This window comes from Callorhinus ursinus, unplaced genomic scaffold (assembly GCF_003265705.2).
Source record: "Callorhinus ursinus isolate GAN/ISIS: 27379988/994484 unplaced genomic scaffold, GSC_fseal_2.0 scaffold17, whole genome shotgun sequence".
NCBI classification, from domain to species: domain Eukaryota; kingdom Metazoa; phylum Chordata; class Mammalia; order Carnivora; family Otariidae; genus Callorhinus; species Callorhinus ursinus.
In genome coordinates this window covers 28,745,622-28,761,713 of record NW_027397079.1, presented here as the reverse complement: position 1 = coordinate 28,761,713, position 16,092 = coordinate 28,745,622, and the positions used below count along the sequence as shown (strand labels likewise).

The 16,092-nt window shown below is 36.6% G+C and overlaps 1 protein-coding gene across 8 annotated transcripts in view; it reads right to left on the bottom strand.

The window, feature by feature from the left end:
- The window catches only part of WRN (WRN RecQ like helicase), a 147,975-nt gene that overhangs the window by 92,650 nt on the left and 39,233 nt on the right, over positions 1–16,092 (bottom strand). For all 8 annotated transcript variants that reach the window (XM_073902423.1, XM_073902424.1, XM_073902425.1 and 5 more), the window contains 3 exons: positions 15,351–15,423; positions 9,181–9,295; positions 1,455–1,860 (listed from right to left, as the gene is read on the bottom strand). In XM_073902423.1, coding sequence (XP_073758524.1) covers positions 1,455–1,860; positions 9,181–9,295; positions 15,351–15,423 — 594 coding nt within the window. The remainder of the gene's footprint in view (positions 1–1,454; positions 1,861–9,180; positions 9,296–15,350; positions 15,424–16,092) is intronic.

The following is a 16,092-nucleotide window of genomic DNA, read 5'->3' as shown; positions in this document are numbered from 1 at the left end:
AAATAGTCTGAAAATCATTTTAAAATAAAATGCATTTATATACTGGTAGAAGTGATTACTAATATAGTTACCAAACAGAGAACTTCTCAAATACTAAGACTTTTGATTGGCATTAGAAAACTAAGAGGGAAGAGGGTAATAACCCTATTAAATAACTTTCAAATTTGATTTTAAAAACTATAAACTTAGTTATTACAAAATAAAATGTATAAAATGCTACCAAATATGGGCATCATAGGTAATTTTCTAAACTAATGAAAAACAAATGAGATAAAAGAATACAGCTATATGATGTCTCATTTTATGGTCTGTCTTTACAATAAAAGAAACACAAACATTTCTCTAATAAAACTTCAGTATTTTAAAAAATATTCTTGGGGCACCTGGGTGGCTCAGTCATTAAGCATCTGCCTTCGTCTCAGGTCATGATCCCAGGGTCCTGGGATCGAGCCCTGCATCAGGCTCCCTGCTCGGCGGGAAGCCTGCTTCTCCCTCTGCCACTCCCCCTGATTGTGTTCCCTCTCTTGCTGTGTCTCTCTCTGTCAAATAAATAAATAAAATCTTTTAAAAAATAATAAATATTCTTAACGTAGCCAGGAGAAAAACAACCTCAAAAATTAAACTACTCAGAATATAATAATTAGAAATCTAAACATGAAGTTGACAGATAATATAGAATGCTTCAAAACAATCTATTGAGAAAAAAACATAGGTCACTGACTCTCCAGATAACAGTAAAGGTTAGTGTCAAGCAAAAACACTAGTTTATTAGAAACCCTCTCACATTAGTAAGTAAAAAAAATCTTTTATGAGGAAATATAACTACTCCCAAAAATCAAGTTTGGAAGAGTTAACACTAGTAGGTATATAGGAAATCCACAAAAAGCCAAGGTATCTATTACATAAAAATAAGGAGAAATACTAAAATAGCAAAGTTCAGCAAATGTGTACTGGCACTTTAAAATCTTTCCATTACAAAACCATTAAGTTGTGCTTATTATACTAAGTCAAAAGCAGCAAACTATAACTCACAAGCAAAATTCAGCCCACTTTTTGTTTTTGTTAATGAAGTTTTATCGAAACACAAACAAGCTCATTTGTTTACATTTATCTATAGTTGCTTTCACACTAAATTTTTTTTTTAAAGATTTTATTTATTCATCAGAGACAGAGAGAAAGGCAGAGGGAGAAGCAGGCTCCCCGCTGAGCAGGGAGCCCAATGCGGGACTCAACCCCAGGACCCTGGGATCATGACCTGCGCCGAAGGCAGACGCCCAACCATCTGAGCCACCCAGGTGCCCTCACCCTAAATTTTTAGACAGAATTGAATAGTAACACCAGAAAACATGTGATTGATCTGCAAAGCCTAAAATGTTTACTGCCCTTTCACAGAAAAAAATCAGCCAACCCCTACTAATGAATAAAAATTGTTTTCTATTCTATTTTTTTAGTACCTCAGGAGATTTGCAAGTAACATCATTAAGAAATTTTTCCTGAGCCTGCCGTTCCAAAATCTGGAGTTCGTGTTCTGTAATATCTAACGACATCAAACAAATTCTTTCTGTGTTCTCTTCCAACTTATTGCCTTCTTCTAATCCAGCTTCAACTCCATCTTCTTCTTGTTTCACTTCATTTTGAAGTACATTTCCTTCATCATGTTTTATTAAGTTATCAAGTGTTGTGTCCCATGTCTCTTCTTTAACTTTACTAAAAATTACATGTTCTCTAATTTGTTTCTGTTGTACTCCATCAGCAGTTGGATCTTCCAATGGTAAAAACTGAATGGTCTCGGTAGAACCAAGTATCATCTTCTTCAATGAATACAGATTTTCTGAAATACCACTTAATAGTATAGAAATCCTAAAAAAATTAAGAAAGGGTAATTCAACTTTAACTTCAATAACTACCAGCACGTTGTAATGCTTTTTAATAAGTATAAGCTTTCTAAATTGACCTTCTTTAAAGGACACACTGAATTACAGTTATTTTTCATTCCCTAATAACCAAAATATGCTTACAGCTGTTGGCTACTCTCTAGTACAGCAAGGTACTTCTGCATTCAACTTGTACACTTACTAAGTATATATGCTTATACGCTTGTTCACTTGTATGCTTCCTAAGTGTCAGCAGTGTTTGGTCACAGACTAATTCTTTATGCCAGATATACTTTTTGTGGTAATTAATTTAACTAAATATAAGTCAAATTAATGATACATGACCACCAAAAAAAAATTAAGTTGAACATGTTGAAAGACACAGCAATTTTCTTTTTTAAAAAAAGTTCTGTCTGATTAACTATAGTCAAAACAACTATGGGCTCCTGGGTGGCTCAGTTGGTTAAGCGACTGCCTTTGGCTCAGGTCATGATCCTGGAGTCCCTGGATCAAGTCCCGCATCGGGCTCCCTGCTCAGCAGGGAGTCTGCTTCTCCCTCTGACCTTCCCCCCTCTCATGTGCTCTCTCTCTCTCTCACTCTGTCTCTCAAATAAATAAAATCTTTTAAAAAAATTAATTAATTAAAAAAAAACTATAAAAGGAGGAAAAATCTTAAAAACTCCTAGGACTCTGCCTTTAGATTATTTCAAGTGTCTTAAGTTTTCACTCCATTTTAAAGAAATTAAAACTAGAAATTGCAGATGATACATTATGGGTGTGCTTTAAACAAGAACCACTTTGCAAAATTCCAAAGAGCAGTCCTATATTTAATGAAAAAACCATGATAAATATCAAAATATTGGGAAACAAATATACACTAATATATTAAGTTACCATGTTTTAACTAACTGATTCAATTTGCCAATCAATTACTAATCACAACTGTAACATATAAGAATGTTTATGTTATAATTCAAAAATGATGCTACTGTGCATGTTCAATAATCACAAAACCAGACACATATTCTTTAGGTCAGAAAAAAAAATTCCCACCAGTGCACAAATATAACAAATAAGAAAATATGGAGAAGTTGTTTATGAATAAATATGATATGAATTTCTTAACTCCTTAACTGTAATTGCTAATATAACATTTTAACTAAGTGACTTTATTTTTTTATTTTTTTATGACTTCATTTTTTTTTTAAGATTTTTTTTTTTACTTGAGAGAGAGAGTACATGAGCGACAGAGCACGAGTGGGGAGGAGGGGCAGAGCTAGAGGGAGAAGCAGATTCCTCACTGAGCAGGGAGCCTGATGTAGGACCCAATCCCAGGACCCTGAGATCATGACCTGAGTCGAAAGCAGAAGTTTAACTGACTGAGCCACCCAGGCATCTCTAACTAAATGACTTTAAACAGCTATTTATAACGAACCTGGTTAACCGCAAAGGAAAACCACTGCTACAGTGTAAAATAAAGCATACTATCTGTTGGTTATAGGGTTTACTAAAGCAATTTTTAGTTACTTCATAAAAGTACAAGTTCGAGGGAGAAAAGGGAATATGATTAAGAGACATTTTTCCTATTTAACACTTTTGTTTAGCTCTTCTAATTCTTTTATATTGAAAACAATACTTCATAAAATCCAACATGACTTTTAAAGTTTTATATTGATGATTCAAATAAAAATTTGATCATTTATGGGCAGACTATCAAAAATGCTGAGTTGTTTCATGATTTTTTCCCACACTAAAAATAGCACCAAAGTTGTGCTCAAGGTGACAAGTCTACATCAATACAAACAAAATCAAATCAATTAATTTAAAACCTAAAAACTCACTAATTCTAACATTCCAAAATTCTTCAAATCTTATAAAGAACACTCAGTATTTATTATACACAGGTATTCAAATATAAGAACTGTACGTAAATACTTTAGTAGGAACAGATATGTGACACCATTTAATTGTTGAATGCATAGGAAAGTTGTAACACATAAACACAGTGACAGTGACGTACAGATTGATAACACTGTAAGGGCCCATTTATTCTGTGCTAACATCAGAGAATGACATGTCTCATGTAAGATAACTATTTACTCTAACAAATATCAAAGGCTGTCTTTGGTAAAACATAATATACTTTTCCTTCTTTCTTAGGATTGTTATTATGCATATTAGTAGCCTACAGAAGGCCTCAGCACCCAACAGAATGTTAAGTATCTGACAGCAATACAACAGATGTGTAATGAATTTAAATCAATGAGTAATACTGTACAATCCAATAGCTTCCAGGTTCACTGAAGCATACAGCTGTTCCCTTCTGTAACAAAACTCAAACTACTCTATTTTAAAAGTTCTCAGTTCTAATTTTTATACTTTTGTACACTCACAGATTGCCAGCTCTAACTTCCAGCTGTGGTCATGTGCATACCATTCCTTATCAAAACCTGGTTTTCATTTTAACTGGATATCTAAGCTTGTCAAACTGTATCTATAAATGAGAAGCGAATATGCTCTGAATGTCCCCTCATGCACTCCACTGGAAATGCAGTTAAATGGGTTTGAACTCACACTTATGACATGTATTTTAGCATTCAGAATGCTAAATGTATTTAGCATTTTTTGTTCCTCCCTGGTTTTGAGGCGTGATTTGGTAAATCAGGTATTACTGTAGGCTTCTTACAAAGAACCTGAAATAAATTTAACTAGTCCTTGTTTGACACTGAAACTTGACAAGATCTTTCTTTACTAAAAATGAATCCAGTATTTCCCATTCTCAAGTTTTAAGAAAACCTATTTAGCTTTGTTATTACAAAGCAAAGCATTAAGCAGACATAATTTACATTCAAAAGATAGTTTAAGTGCTAGAACAAGAATCTGAAATACATGTAAACATCACGTAAAAGTGATTATTTTTCTTTCACAGAGGGAAAAATGTAAAATTGAATACAAAATGGCTTTATTGTTACCTATCCCCATTTGACAGTTATGTCTTTCAGAAATTCTCAGTTACATAAAAACTACTAAAACAAATTGCTAGGGGGTAAAAAGGACTTTGAAAAAGAGCTGAATCATCATCATATTTTGAAATATCAGAATCAAAATTGATCACAAATCTCAGCCAAAAAAAATACACTAACACTGTATTTTGACAGAATCAGAATTGTTTCAACCAACTGCATGACATTCTACAAAGTATTTTTGCCTCAATATGTAACTATATTGTAATAATTCCCTGTTCAAGAGCATTCCTGCTATTCAAGGAAGTCATTCAGCAATTAAGGCTAGGGCAAGGCCTGGTTCCAAAGTTAGCTACAAGGCACCAGTAATCCAATGTCTATTAATCCAAATATCTCAAATTATCTAGGGCTTTAGCTATAAAATGGCATTTAAAATCTGAATGACTCTTGTTCTAATAGTCTAGTGATTACATAAAATTCCTATTTATAAAATCAGGTAAAAACCCAAAAAATGAAGCTACTAAATATAAAAGTTGTTTTTATTTATACATTTTAGGTGACCAAACCATGAATATAATTAAATAAAAGATGCCCATAAACAAAAGAAAAAGACAACTTTGAATCTAAAATATTTTCCTTTCTGTGGACATCTGAATTTTATTTTGCCTTGTTTCATAAAACATCCTACAAAGCAGACGAAAAAGCCTTAAACTTCTTAATGGGCAATTTAACAACTGGAAAGATATTTCTCAAATTTATAGATCAGTCTGTGTGCATGTACTGAAGCAAATTTCTATCAGTCAACCCACATGAGGCTGACAGCAGACTTGTCCACAGAGACTGGGCAGGCCAGAAAGGACTGGCATGATGTATTCAATGTGCTAAATGGGAAGAATATGCAGCCAAGAATACTTCATCCAGCAAGGCTGTCATTCAGAATAGGAGGAAAGATAAAGAGTTTCCAGGACAAACAAAAACTAAAGGAATCTGTGAACACTAAACCAGCCCTGCAAGAAATATTAAAGGGGATCCTTTGAGCAGAGAGAGAGAGCCCAAAAGTAACAAAGACCAGAAAGGAACAGAGACAATCTACAGGAACAGCAACTTTACAAGTAATACAATGGCACTAAATTCATGTCTTTCAAATAATTATTCTGAATGTAAATGAACTAAATGCTCCTATCAAAAGATACCGGGTATCAGAATGGATAAAAAAACAAGACCCATCAATATGCTGCCTACAAGTGACTCATTTTAGACCCCAAAACACCACCAGATTGAAAGTGAGGGGGTGGAGAACCATTTATCATGGTAATAAACATCAAAAGAAAGCTGGAAGACCATTCTTATATCAGACAAACTAGATTTTGAACCAAAGACTGCAATAAGACATGAAGAAGGGCACTATATCATAATAAAGGGGTCCATCCAACAAGAAGATCTAATAATTGTATATATTTATGCCCCTAACTTGGGAGCAGTCAATTATATAAACCAATTAATAACAAAACTAAAGAAACTCATTGGTAATAATAGTAGGGAACATTAACAGTCCACTCCCAGCAAAGGACAGATTGTCAAAGCAGAAGATCAACAAGGAAACAAGAGCTTTGAATGACACACTGGACCAGATGGACTTAACAGATAGATACAGTGCATTTCATCCTAAGGCAGCATAATACACATTCTTTTCCAGTGTACGTTGAACATTCTCCAGAACAAATCACATACGGGTCACAAATCAGATCTCAACCAGTACAAAAACACTGAGATCATATCATGCATATTTTTAGACCACAATGCTATGAAACTTGAAGTCAGCCACAAAAAGAAATTTGGAAGGACCACAAATACATGGAGGTTAAAGAACATCCTACTAAAGAATGAATGGGTCAACCAGGAAATTAAAGAAGACTTTTAAAAATACATGAAGCAAATGAAAATGAAAACACAACAGTTCAAAACCTTTAGGATGCAGCAAAGGCAGTCCTAAGAGGGAAATATATAGCAATACAGGCCTTCCTCAAGAAACAAAAAGGTCTCAAATACACAACCTAACCTTATACCTAAAGCCTAAATCCAGCAGGAGAAGAGAATAAAGATTAGAACAGAAATCAATGATAGAGAAATCAAAAACACAACAGACCAGATGAATGAAACTAGGAGCTGGTTCTTTGAAAGAATTAATAAGATTGATAAACCCATAGCGAACTTATCAGAAAGAAAAAAGACCCAAATAAATAAAACCATGAATGAAAGAGGAGAGATCACAACCAACAGAAATACAAACAATTATAAGAGAATACCATGAGCAATTATATTCCAACAAATTAGACAATCTGGAAGAAATGGATAAATTCTTAGAAACATATAAACTACTAAAACTGAAGCAGGAAGAAATAGAAAACCTGAACAAACCTGTAACCAGAAAGAAAATTGAATTAATAATCAAAAATCTCCCAACAAACAAGAGTCCAGGGCCAGATGTCTTCCCAGGGGATTTCTACCAAACATTTAAAGAAGAATTAATACCTATTCTTCTGAAACTGTTCCAAAAAATAGAAATGGAAGGAAAACTTCCAAACTCATTCTATGAGGCCAGCATTACTTTGATTCAAAAACCAAAGACCCCACTGAAAAGAGGAATTACAGACCTATATCCCTGATGAACATGGATGCAAAAATTCTCAGCAAGAGGCTAGCTAATCAAATCCAACAGTATATTAAAAGGATTATTCACCATGACCAAGTGGGATTTATTCCTGGGCTTCAGGGGTGGTTCAATATCTGCAAATCACTCAACGTAATACAGCACATTAATAAAAGAAAGTATAAGAACCATTTGATCCTCTCAGTAGATGCAGAAAAGGCATTTGACAAAATATAGCATCCTTTCTTTATAAAAACCTTCAAGAAAATATGGATAGAAGGAACATTTCCTTCCATTTCTATTTTTTGAACAGAATAGAGAACCCAGAAATGGATCCTCAACTCTATGGCCAACTAATCTTTGACAAAACAGGAAAGAATATCCAATGGAAAAACAGTCTCTTCAACAAACGGTGTTGGGAAAATTGGACAGCCACATGCAGAAGAATGAAACTGGACCACTTTCTTACACCATACACAAAAATAAACTCAAAATGGATGAAAGACCTAAATGTGACAGAGGAATCCATCAAAATGCTAGAGGAGAATGCAGGCAGCAACCTCTTTCACCTTGGCTGCAGCAACTTCTTGCTAGACATGTCTCCAAAGGTAAAGGAAACAAAAGCAAAAATGGACTATTGGGACTTCATCAGGATAAAAAGCTTTTGCACAGCAAAGGAAACAGTGAACAAAACTAAAAGGCAACCTATGAAATGTGAGAAGATAACTGACTTATCAAACAAAGGGCTAGTATCCAAAATATATAAAGAATGACAAATGTTGGCAAGGTTGTGGAGAAAGGGGAACCCTCTTACACTGTTGGTGGGAATGCAAACTGGTGCAGCCACTCTGAAAACTGCATGGAGGTTCCTCAAAAAGTTAAAAATAGAACTACCCTACAACCCAGCAGTTGCGCTACTAGGTATTTATCCAAAGGATACAAACACAGTGATTTGAAGGGGCACATGCACCCCAATGTTTATAGCAGCAATGTCCACAATAGCCAAAATATGAAAAGAGCCCAGATGTCCACTGATTCATGAACAGATAAAGATGTGGAGGGGGTGTGTGTGTGTATATATATAACGGAATATTACTCAGCCATCAAAAAGAATGAAATCCTGAGGGCACCTGGGTGGCTCAGTTGGTTAACTGTCTGCCTTCGGCTCAGGTCATGATCCCAGTGTCCTGAATGATATCTTGCCATCTGCAACAACCTGGATGGAACTAGAGGGTATTATGCTAAGCAAAATAAGTCAGCCAGAGAAAGACAAACACCGTATGCTTTCACTCATATATGGAATTGAATAAACAAAACAGATGAATGAACATAGGGGAAGGAAGGAAAAATAAAATAAAATGAACACAGAGAGGAAGGCAAACCACAAGAGACTCTAACTATAGGAAACAAACAGAGGGTTGCTGGAGGGGAGGTAAGTGGGGGAACGGAGTAATTGGGTGATGGGCATTAAGGAGTAAACGTGATGTAATGAGCACTGAGTGTTATATGCAAGTGATGAATCACTAAATTCTACCCCTGAAACTAATACTACAGTATATGTCAACTAGACTGAATTTAAATAAAAAATGTTTTTGAAAATTTCTGTGAGTCTACCTTAATAAACAGTAATTCATTATAAATAGGAATGTGCAGTAAGAACAAACAGAATTGGTAAAAACAGGTAATATTTAACCTCTGTGGATTTTCCAATTTTTTCAAAGTGTCAGGAAGATGCTTAGCCAGATCCATCATATCCTCAGAGATTGAAGTCAATTGTTTCTTCACATCACTAGGTAGCATTTCCTCCTCTGGACAAAAAGAATCAATGTTAATTTTCAAACCACAAAGCAGAGAGATTTATTTAGCCATTTATTTAAACAGTATTAGGGGTCACAGTTTCATTTTCTTTCCTCAAGTGAATTCCAACAAAAGGACTTCCTTATTCTATCTCCATATCACCTCACTTTATTTCCCTTTCAGATTTTTGCTACTTGAATTTTAGAATAAATTCCAAATGATCTACATTCATACCAGTGGTTACCAACCTAGGCAGAAGAAGGCAGAAATGAGAATCTGAACCCATCTACACTATCAAAATCAGAACTGATTTCTGTGGGCTATTAGTTATGAAACATAGTTTAGTAAACATAACCTGAGCCAACAGCCATGCCTCACTTCCCTTCTTATCAGTAATGACCAAAATAAAATGCAAGCCTTTCCAATCAGCAGTTATCTTCCAAACTCTCAACTTCATTCTGTCTGGTACATCCTTCTCCATCAACACCACACCTGCGCTCCTTCCTCAAATTCTTCCCCTGCTGAGAGTTTCTTACAGCTCATCACCATTTTCTCTTGTCCTTCAAAAGTCCAGCTCCTCTGAAGCATGTGACATAGGATTGTACCATCTGTTATTCCTGATTGCTGCATCTTGTGACCTCAAAATCACATCCTTTCATTCATTGAAGATTTTACTGCCCGGTTCACTGTCTTTCCCTTCACTACTACTCCTGTGATAATTCCACCTAAAAGTGTGGCCTTTTCAGTGCTTTGATCCTTCCATTTCCAATGATCTTTTCCTCCACTGACCTCAGCCACCCATTTGAGAGTCATTTGACCTTATAACTGCCAATAAAGTCATTACTTCCAAACTTCAATTGTAAGCATTCCACCCTCTGAACACCAGCATGCTGGCTTGCTTTCCAGTATGCCCTCCCCAATACAACTATTCTTTCCACTTGCAGAACCAAATCCACTGATCCTACCACCTTTTCCATTTACCTTATCCCTCCCACTCCCCACAGTCTTTTTTCATTTTTAATAATCATTCCCTTGTATGGACTCTGACCTCTTTTGCTCCTTCATCTCTCCATGGTACTTTTTACCTAGGAAAACCCCTACTCTAATTAAACCCAGCTTTTTTACCTACTTGATGCCTATACTCAAAGAGTTGACTATAGTTGAAGATAAAACACAGCCAAGATGACTCAGCTTGCTTTAAATTCATGACACAGATCTCAAAGGAATCCTCAGTAGTGACTGTTAAATATTCTATATTTCCCACTTTCCTACTATCGAGATGACTACTTCATACCTCTTTCTTTCTCTCCAAGCCTCTAACATCTGCTTGCTCCTCCTTTTACTCAGGGAACAACCTCACCCCTCATTACACTAAGGAAATAGAAAAAGAAAACTATCTCATCTTCCCACCCCCCATCTGCTAATTAGTCTGTACTCACAGAACTACTCTCATTTACAGCAAAATTCCATGAAAGAGTTGTCCACACACACTGTCTCAAATTTTCTACTCCCATTTTCCCCTAAACAGACTCCAACCAAGCCTTCACCCCCACCAGTACAGCATGGCTGCTTTGGGAAAGGTTACCCAGGGCCTCCACACTGTCAAATCTAATTGTCAGGTCTAGTTCCTCATCTCCTTCAGATTCTCAGCTATTTAAAACAGTTGATAACATCCTCCTCCTTAAAACACGTTCTTCCTGCGGCTTCTGGACACGACACCTCTCAACACTCCGTCTTTCACTACTGCCCCTTCTCAGACCCTCTTCAATGCGCTCTCTTCATCTCCCTGATCTCTAAATGTCGGTGTGCCCTCGACATCAATACTTGGGCCCCCTCTGTTCTTTATTCCAGTCACTCCCTCTTTCATCTCCTTTCACTGCTTTAACTGCCATCTATATCTTAATGTTCCCCAAAATTACATCTCCAACCTCAACCTTTCCTCTGAACTCCAGAATCACATTTCCAACTGTGATATCTGCTTGGATATCAGTAAGCATCTAAAATTTAGCATATCCAAAATTGAAATCTAGATTTTTCTCACCCAAACCCACTTTTCCCATAATCTTTCCACCATAACTGATCCTTCCATTCACTCAGCTGATCCAACCAAAATAAACATTGTCCTCTCAGTCTCTAGATATTACCCCTTATGGAGAATTCATCGGCAAATCCTTCACAATTTACACCTTCAAAACATATACACAATCTACCACTTCTCACCATCTCTACTGCTACCAGCCTAATCCAAACAATTGTCATCTCCTGCTGGGACTACTATAGTAGCCTAACAGCCTTCCCTGTCTAAACACTTGCCCCTTTATAGCAGCCAAAAAAAATCCTTTTAAACTAAAATTTAATCATATCATTTTTCTGCTCCAAACCCTCTAGGGTTTCCCATCACTCTACTTTATATTTATTGTAATTAATAAAATATGAAGCCATAGTCACCACCTATAAGGCCCTAAATGATCCAGCCTAAGCTCCTTTTCTAGCCTCATTTCCTCCCACTCTGACCCTTACTCATTTTGCTTCAGTTATCCTCACTGTTCCTCAAATAAGGCAAGCAATCACCCTCAGACACTTAGCTCTTTCCCCGATGCCTGCTACATTCTTCTCTCAGATAGTCACATGGCTCTTTCGCTCATTTCTGTGAAATGAAGTGAAGGCACTTGGTCTCCTGTGTTCAGTCCACTTCCCCCTATAACTGAAACTGTGCCTGACTCATAATAAAAACCCATCAAATATGTCATATGAATGAATGAATGAGTAGCCCCTTTCCAAACCAATCTTCTAAAAAGGAAGTTGTTTATACATACTTTCTCATGTTCCTTAGATCTAATAACTCCTCTATTCACGTTAATGTGATTTCTACTCACACCACTCCACTACTCCACTCTTGCTCTGCTTACAGCACCTTCATGTTCCCAAAGCCTGTGGACCCTTTTCTGTTTTAATAGCACATGCCCCCAAAAACCACTCTCTCCCCAGAACACTCTTTTGTCACCCAGTACACCAAAGCTGCTGGGGTCAAAGGTTACAAATGGTTGCCACGTTGCCAAAACTGATGATTAATTCTAAATCTTCAGTTTCTCAAATTCTCAGCAGGACTTAAAACAGATTGATAACTCCTCCTACGTAGCTCTTCACTTAGCTTTCGGCACACAGTATCTCCTAATTTCCTTCTATGCCAATGGCAGGCAACTCCTTTGCTATCCCTCCCCCCATGCAAACATGAAATACAAAGAGTTCCTCAAAATTCTTAGTCCCGGTTTTTTATCTCTAACAAAAACTGTCCCCTAAGCCACAGCCTGGATATCTAAGTGCCCCTGGCCACCTCCACCTTGCTATCTGACAGCCCTCCTTCCTTTAACATGTCTAAAATCAACTGTGACTCCTCAGCTCCAAAGCTTGCTCCTTCTCTTCAATGGTTTTCACCCTGTTGTTCGTGGCAACAACACAGTAATGATCCTTGACACATGGCTCTCATCATCACACCAAATTCTGCTGACTCTACTGCTCTAGTAAATGTATTTAGAATCTATCCCCTTCTCCATTCTCAATACAACCATCCAAGCCGGGTCACCACCGCCTCTCCCTCGGATTGCTCTCTCAGCCTCCTAAGGAGGTTTCCCACCATGACCCTTGCACTGCTACAATCCATTTTCTACTCTACAGTACAAGTTATTCTTTTTTTTCTTTTTCTTTCTTTTTAATGTAATTCATGTCACTCCTGTGTTTAAACCCCCCAATACCTCTCAGGAGGAAATTAAACTCCTCATGTAAACATGGCCTATCTGCTTTCCTTGTTCTGCGTCTCTATCCCTCACTCCATCATGTTCAACAGTTCACCACGCTGAACCACTTTCATGAAGTTGCCTGTCGATACTATGATCTCTTTTTGCACCTGCTGTTTCCTGTGCCTAAGACACTTTTCCTCTATTCTTCCGCTACCTAACTCTTGAGCCTATTTCAGGTCTTGCCTTAAACCTCACCTTCTCCAGGAAATAGTGCAATACTTCCAAATACGTATCAGATGGCTCTCCTATGTGCTAACCGCAGCGCCCTGTTTTCCCACATCATGAGACTCATCTCCCTATACCTATGCCTTTTTTGTTCATCTCTATATCCCCTACAAACCTGTAGATTCCCCTCTCAGGAAGCAGATCATGAGTGTCTTGTTTATTACTGTATCCCCACATCATAAAGTGCTAAAAAAATTTTAATAAATAAGTTTATTTTTATCTGGTATCTTGTTTAGTGTTTATTAGCTACCACCCTGAGTAAGCTAATATTTTAACAAGGAGAAACAATGTTCAAATATCCTTTATTTTCTGATGTTATAATCCACTTTAATTCTTTAATAAGAAGAAAAAACACAACTGTATAACCAAAAGTGGTCATTTGAAAATATCATATATAAATACACCAGGGAAATTAAACAACAGTGAGGCTGATACCTCTGGCTTCATAACAGGAAGGGAGGAAGGGAACGAAGAAAAAAAGAAAGACTGGTAATCTTTGTTACAGTTCACTAGGATCCTAGTCAAGGTACCTCACTTCAGATGTCAAACAAAATTTACTCACACATATAATGCAATAAAGAATAAAAGTGAGGGTCAAACAATTCAGTATTGAAATGACAGGTACACAGATACCAGGACTTCTAGCGGTGACTTATAAATATATGGTACTTTAGTGAGAAATATCTTAAACATTTCCTCAGAAGCATTTTAAGCAGAGATAAAATTGCAAGTATAACCTAGAAGTAATTCTGCAAACCACAAATTCAGAAAACCATGAATTCCCCTCTGTTGAGTTTAATTCTGTTATGATTTAAATAAGTTCTATACTGTTCTCCAGATCAGCTTCAAAAACCTATCATCCGTTCAATTTAAGCAAGATAATTTCTAGCCATAGTACCTTTGGCTATAGAGAGTCAGCAAGCTCTCATCAGAAGTGGCTTTCCAGGGAAAGAAAGAAAGCATAATGAGTCTTCTACCTTATTAGGTAAAGAAGGAGGGTCTATTACAAAGGACACGAATCCCTTTTCAATGGCATTTAATAAGGGTACAATATAATTTTATATGAGGTCACACCATATCTTCAAGCTTATTTAGCAAAATCACTAATTTAATTAACATCTTTTTTAAGATTTTATATATTTACTTGAGGGAGAGAGAGAAAGACAGCAAGAGAGGGAACACAAGCAGGGGGAGGTGGAGAGGGAGAAGCAGGGAGCCCGATGCGGGGCTCGATCCCAGGACCCCAGGATCATGACCTGAGCCAAAGGCAGACACTTAATGACTAAGCCACCCAGGAGCCCCTCGTTTAATTAACATCCCAACAAACACAATTATTTAAAATCTCCAAAAGAAGCTACAAGAATAGGAATAACAACTCTGTAGATCAATACAGGTGCTTATAATATTCTGTTCCTCTGAGTGCTCACAAATATTCTATGCAATAGGTATGTGGCTATCAGCTACATTCCAAACATGGGGAAACATGTAAATCTCAAATCACATGGCAGGGATTCCCCTTTGATTTCTGTGACATGAAAGCCCATGCTCTTCCACTCTACTATGCAGGTCTGCTATCGCTGACCTATTGAGATATCTGAGAAAAGCACTGAAGTTGAACAAAGTGGCCATACTTTTTGGAGAAAAACAGCAGTTATCTTACCCTAGAAAAAATTTAGAAATTTAAACCAGGACACTATCAAGTAACTTGTACACTTTATTTATAGCAAGGATGTAATAATCTCCAGACTGGGAGATAATTGGTTGTGTCACTGATGTTATCAAAGCCACAAAGCCCCACCTAAAGAAGGCTAAGGAATAGCAATGTGACAAAGCAGTAGTAAAATCCTCCTCTGCCACAAGTAATGTGCCTGAAACTCTAATCTTTGACCAGAGAGATCTCACACCCTATTGTCAACACGGTTCAGACACTCAAGTTGTTGTAATACTAAACAGTTTGCACATGTGTAAATATTCACTTTTTGAAGATAAACCTCACAAAAGAGCAAATTCAAATTTTATTTTTTATTTTTAGAGCACCACATACCTTTTTTATTTATAGCAAACCTTTGCACAGCATCACCTAAAATCTCTAATTTTTGATAAATGATGAGACCGGCCTATTAAAAAAAAAGCAGAAAAGTGAAGAGTAAGCTAAAGATAACCAAAATAAAGCTGTATGTCCCATCTTTAGACAAATCCAAAACAGTGACTCCCAAAGCACCCAAAAAGCTGCATTCAACTTACTATGTTACACAACGATCTATGTCTTCATTAAATCACCATACCAATTTCGAGAATGGAGAAAGTAAGCTGCTTACGCCTTAAAAGCTTTAAATTTTTCTCTTTTAATATTTGATATTTAAGGAGTTATCCAAATCGAATAACTTATAAGTGGGACTCCAACAAAATACAATCAAGTGAGAGAAATCTGCTTTGGCGACACATATCCACTTCCCTGTATCTCATTAAATCAGCTGTGAATGTCGGCCTATGAACAGCCCTCCTTCCAGGCACTGTTAACAGGAACAACCAAGTCACACTGACTTTTCATGAATAAAAATGCTACAGCACTTGCACGAGTTCTCAACAAGTTCTACGATTTTTTTTTTTAACAGAATGTAAAGGAAAATTATCACCCTATTTCCTGACAAGATTGAATTTTTTTCTGTTTTTAAAAAAAGGAGTTTCCAGGCCTAAAAACAGATGCAAAAGGGAAACAACAAGATGTTCATCTACAAATGAAAGTATAAATTAGGGAAAAAGAAATCCCCAGGGACATAAAATAT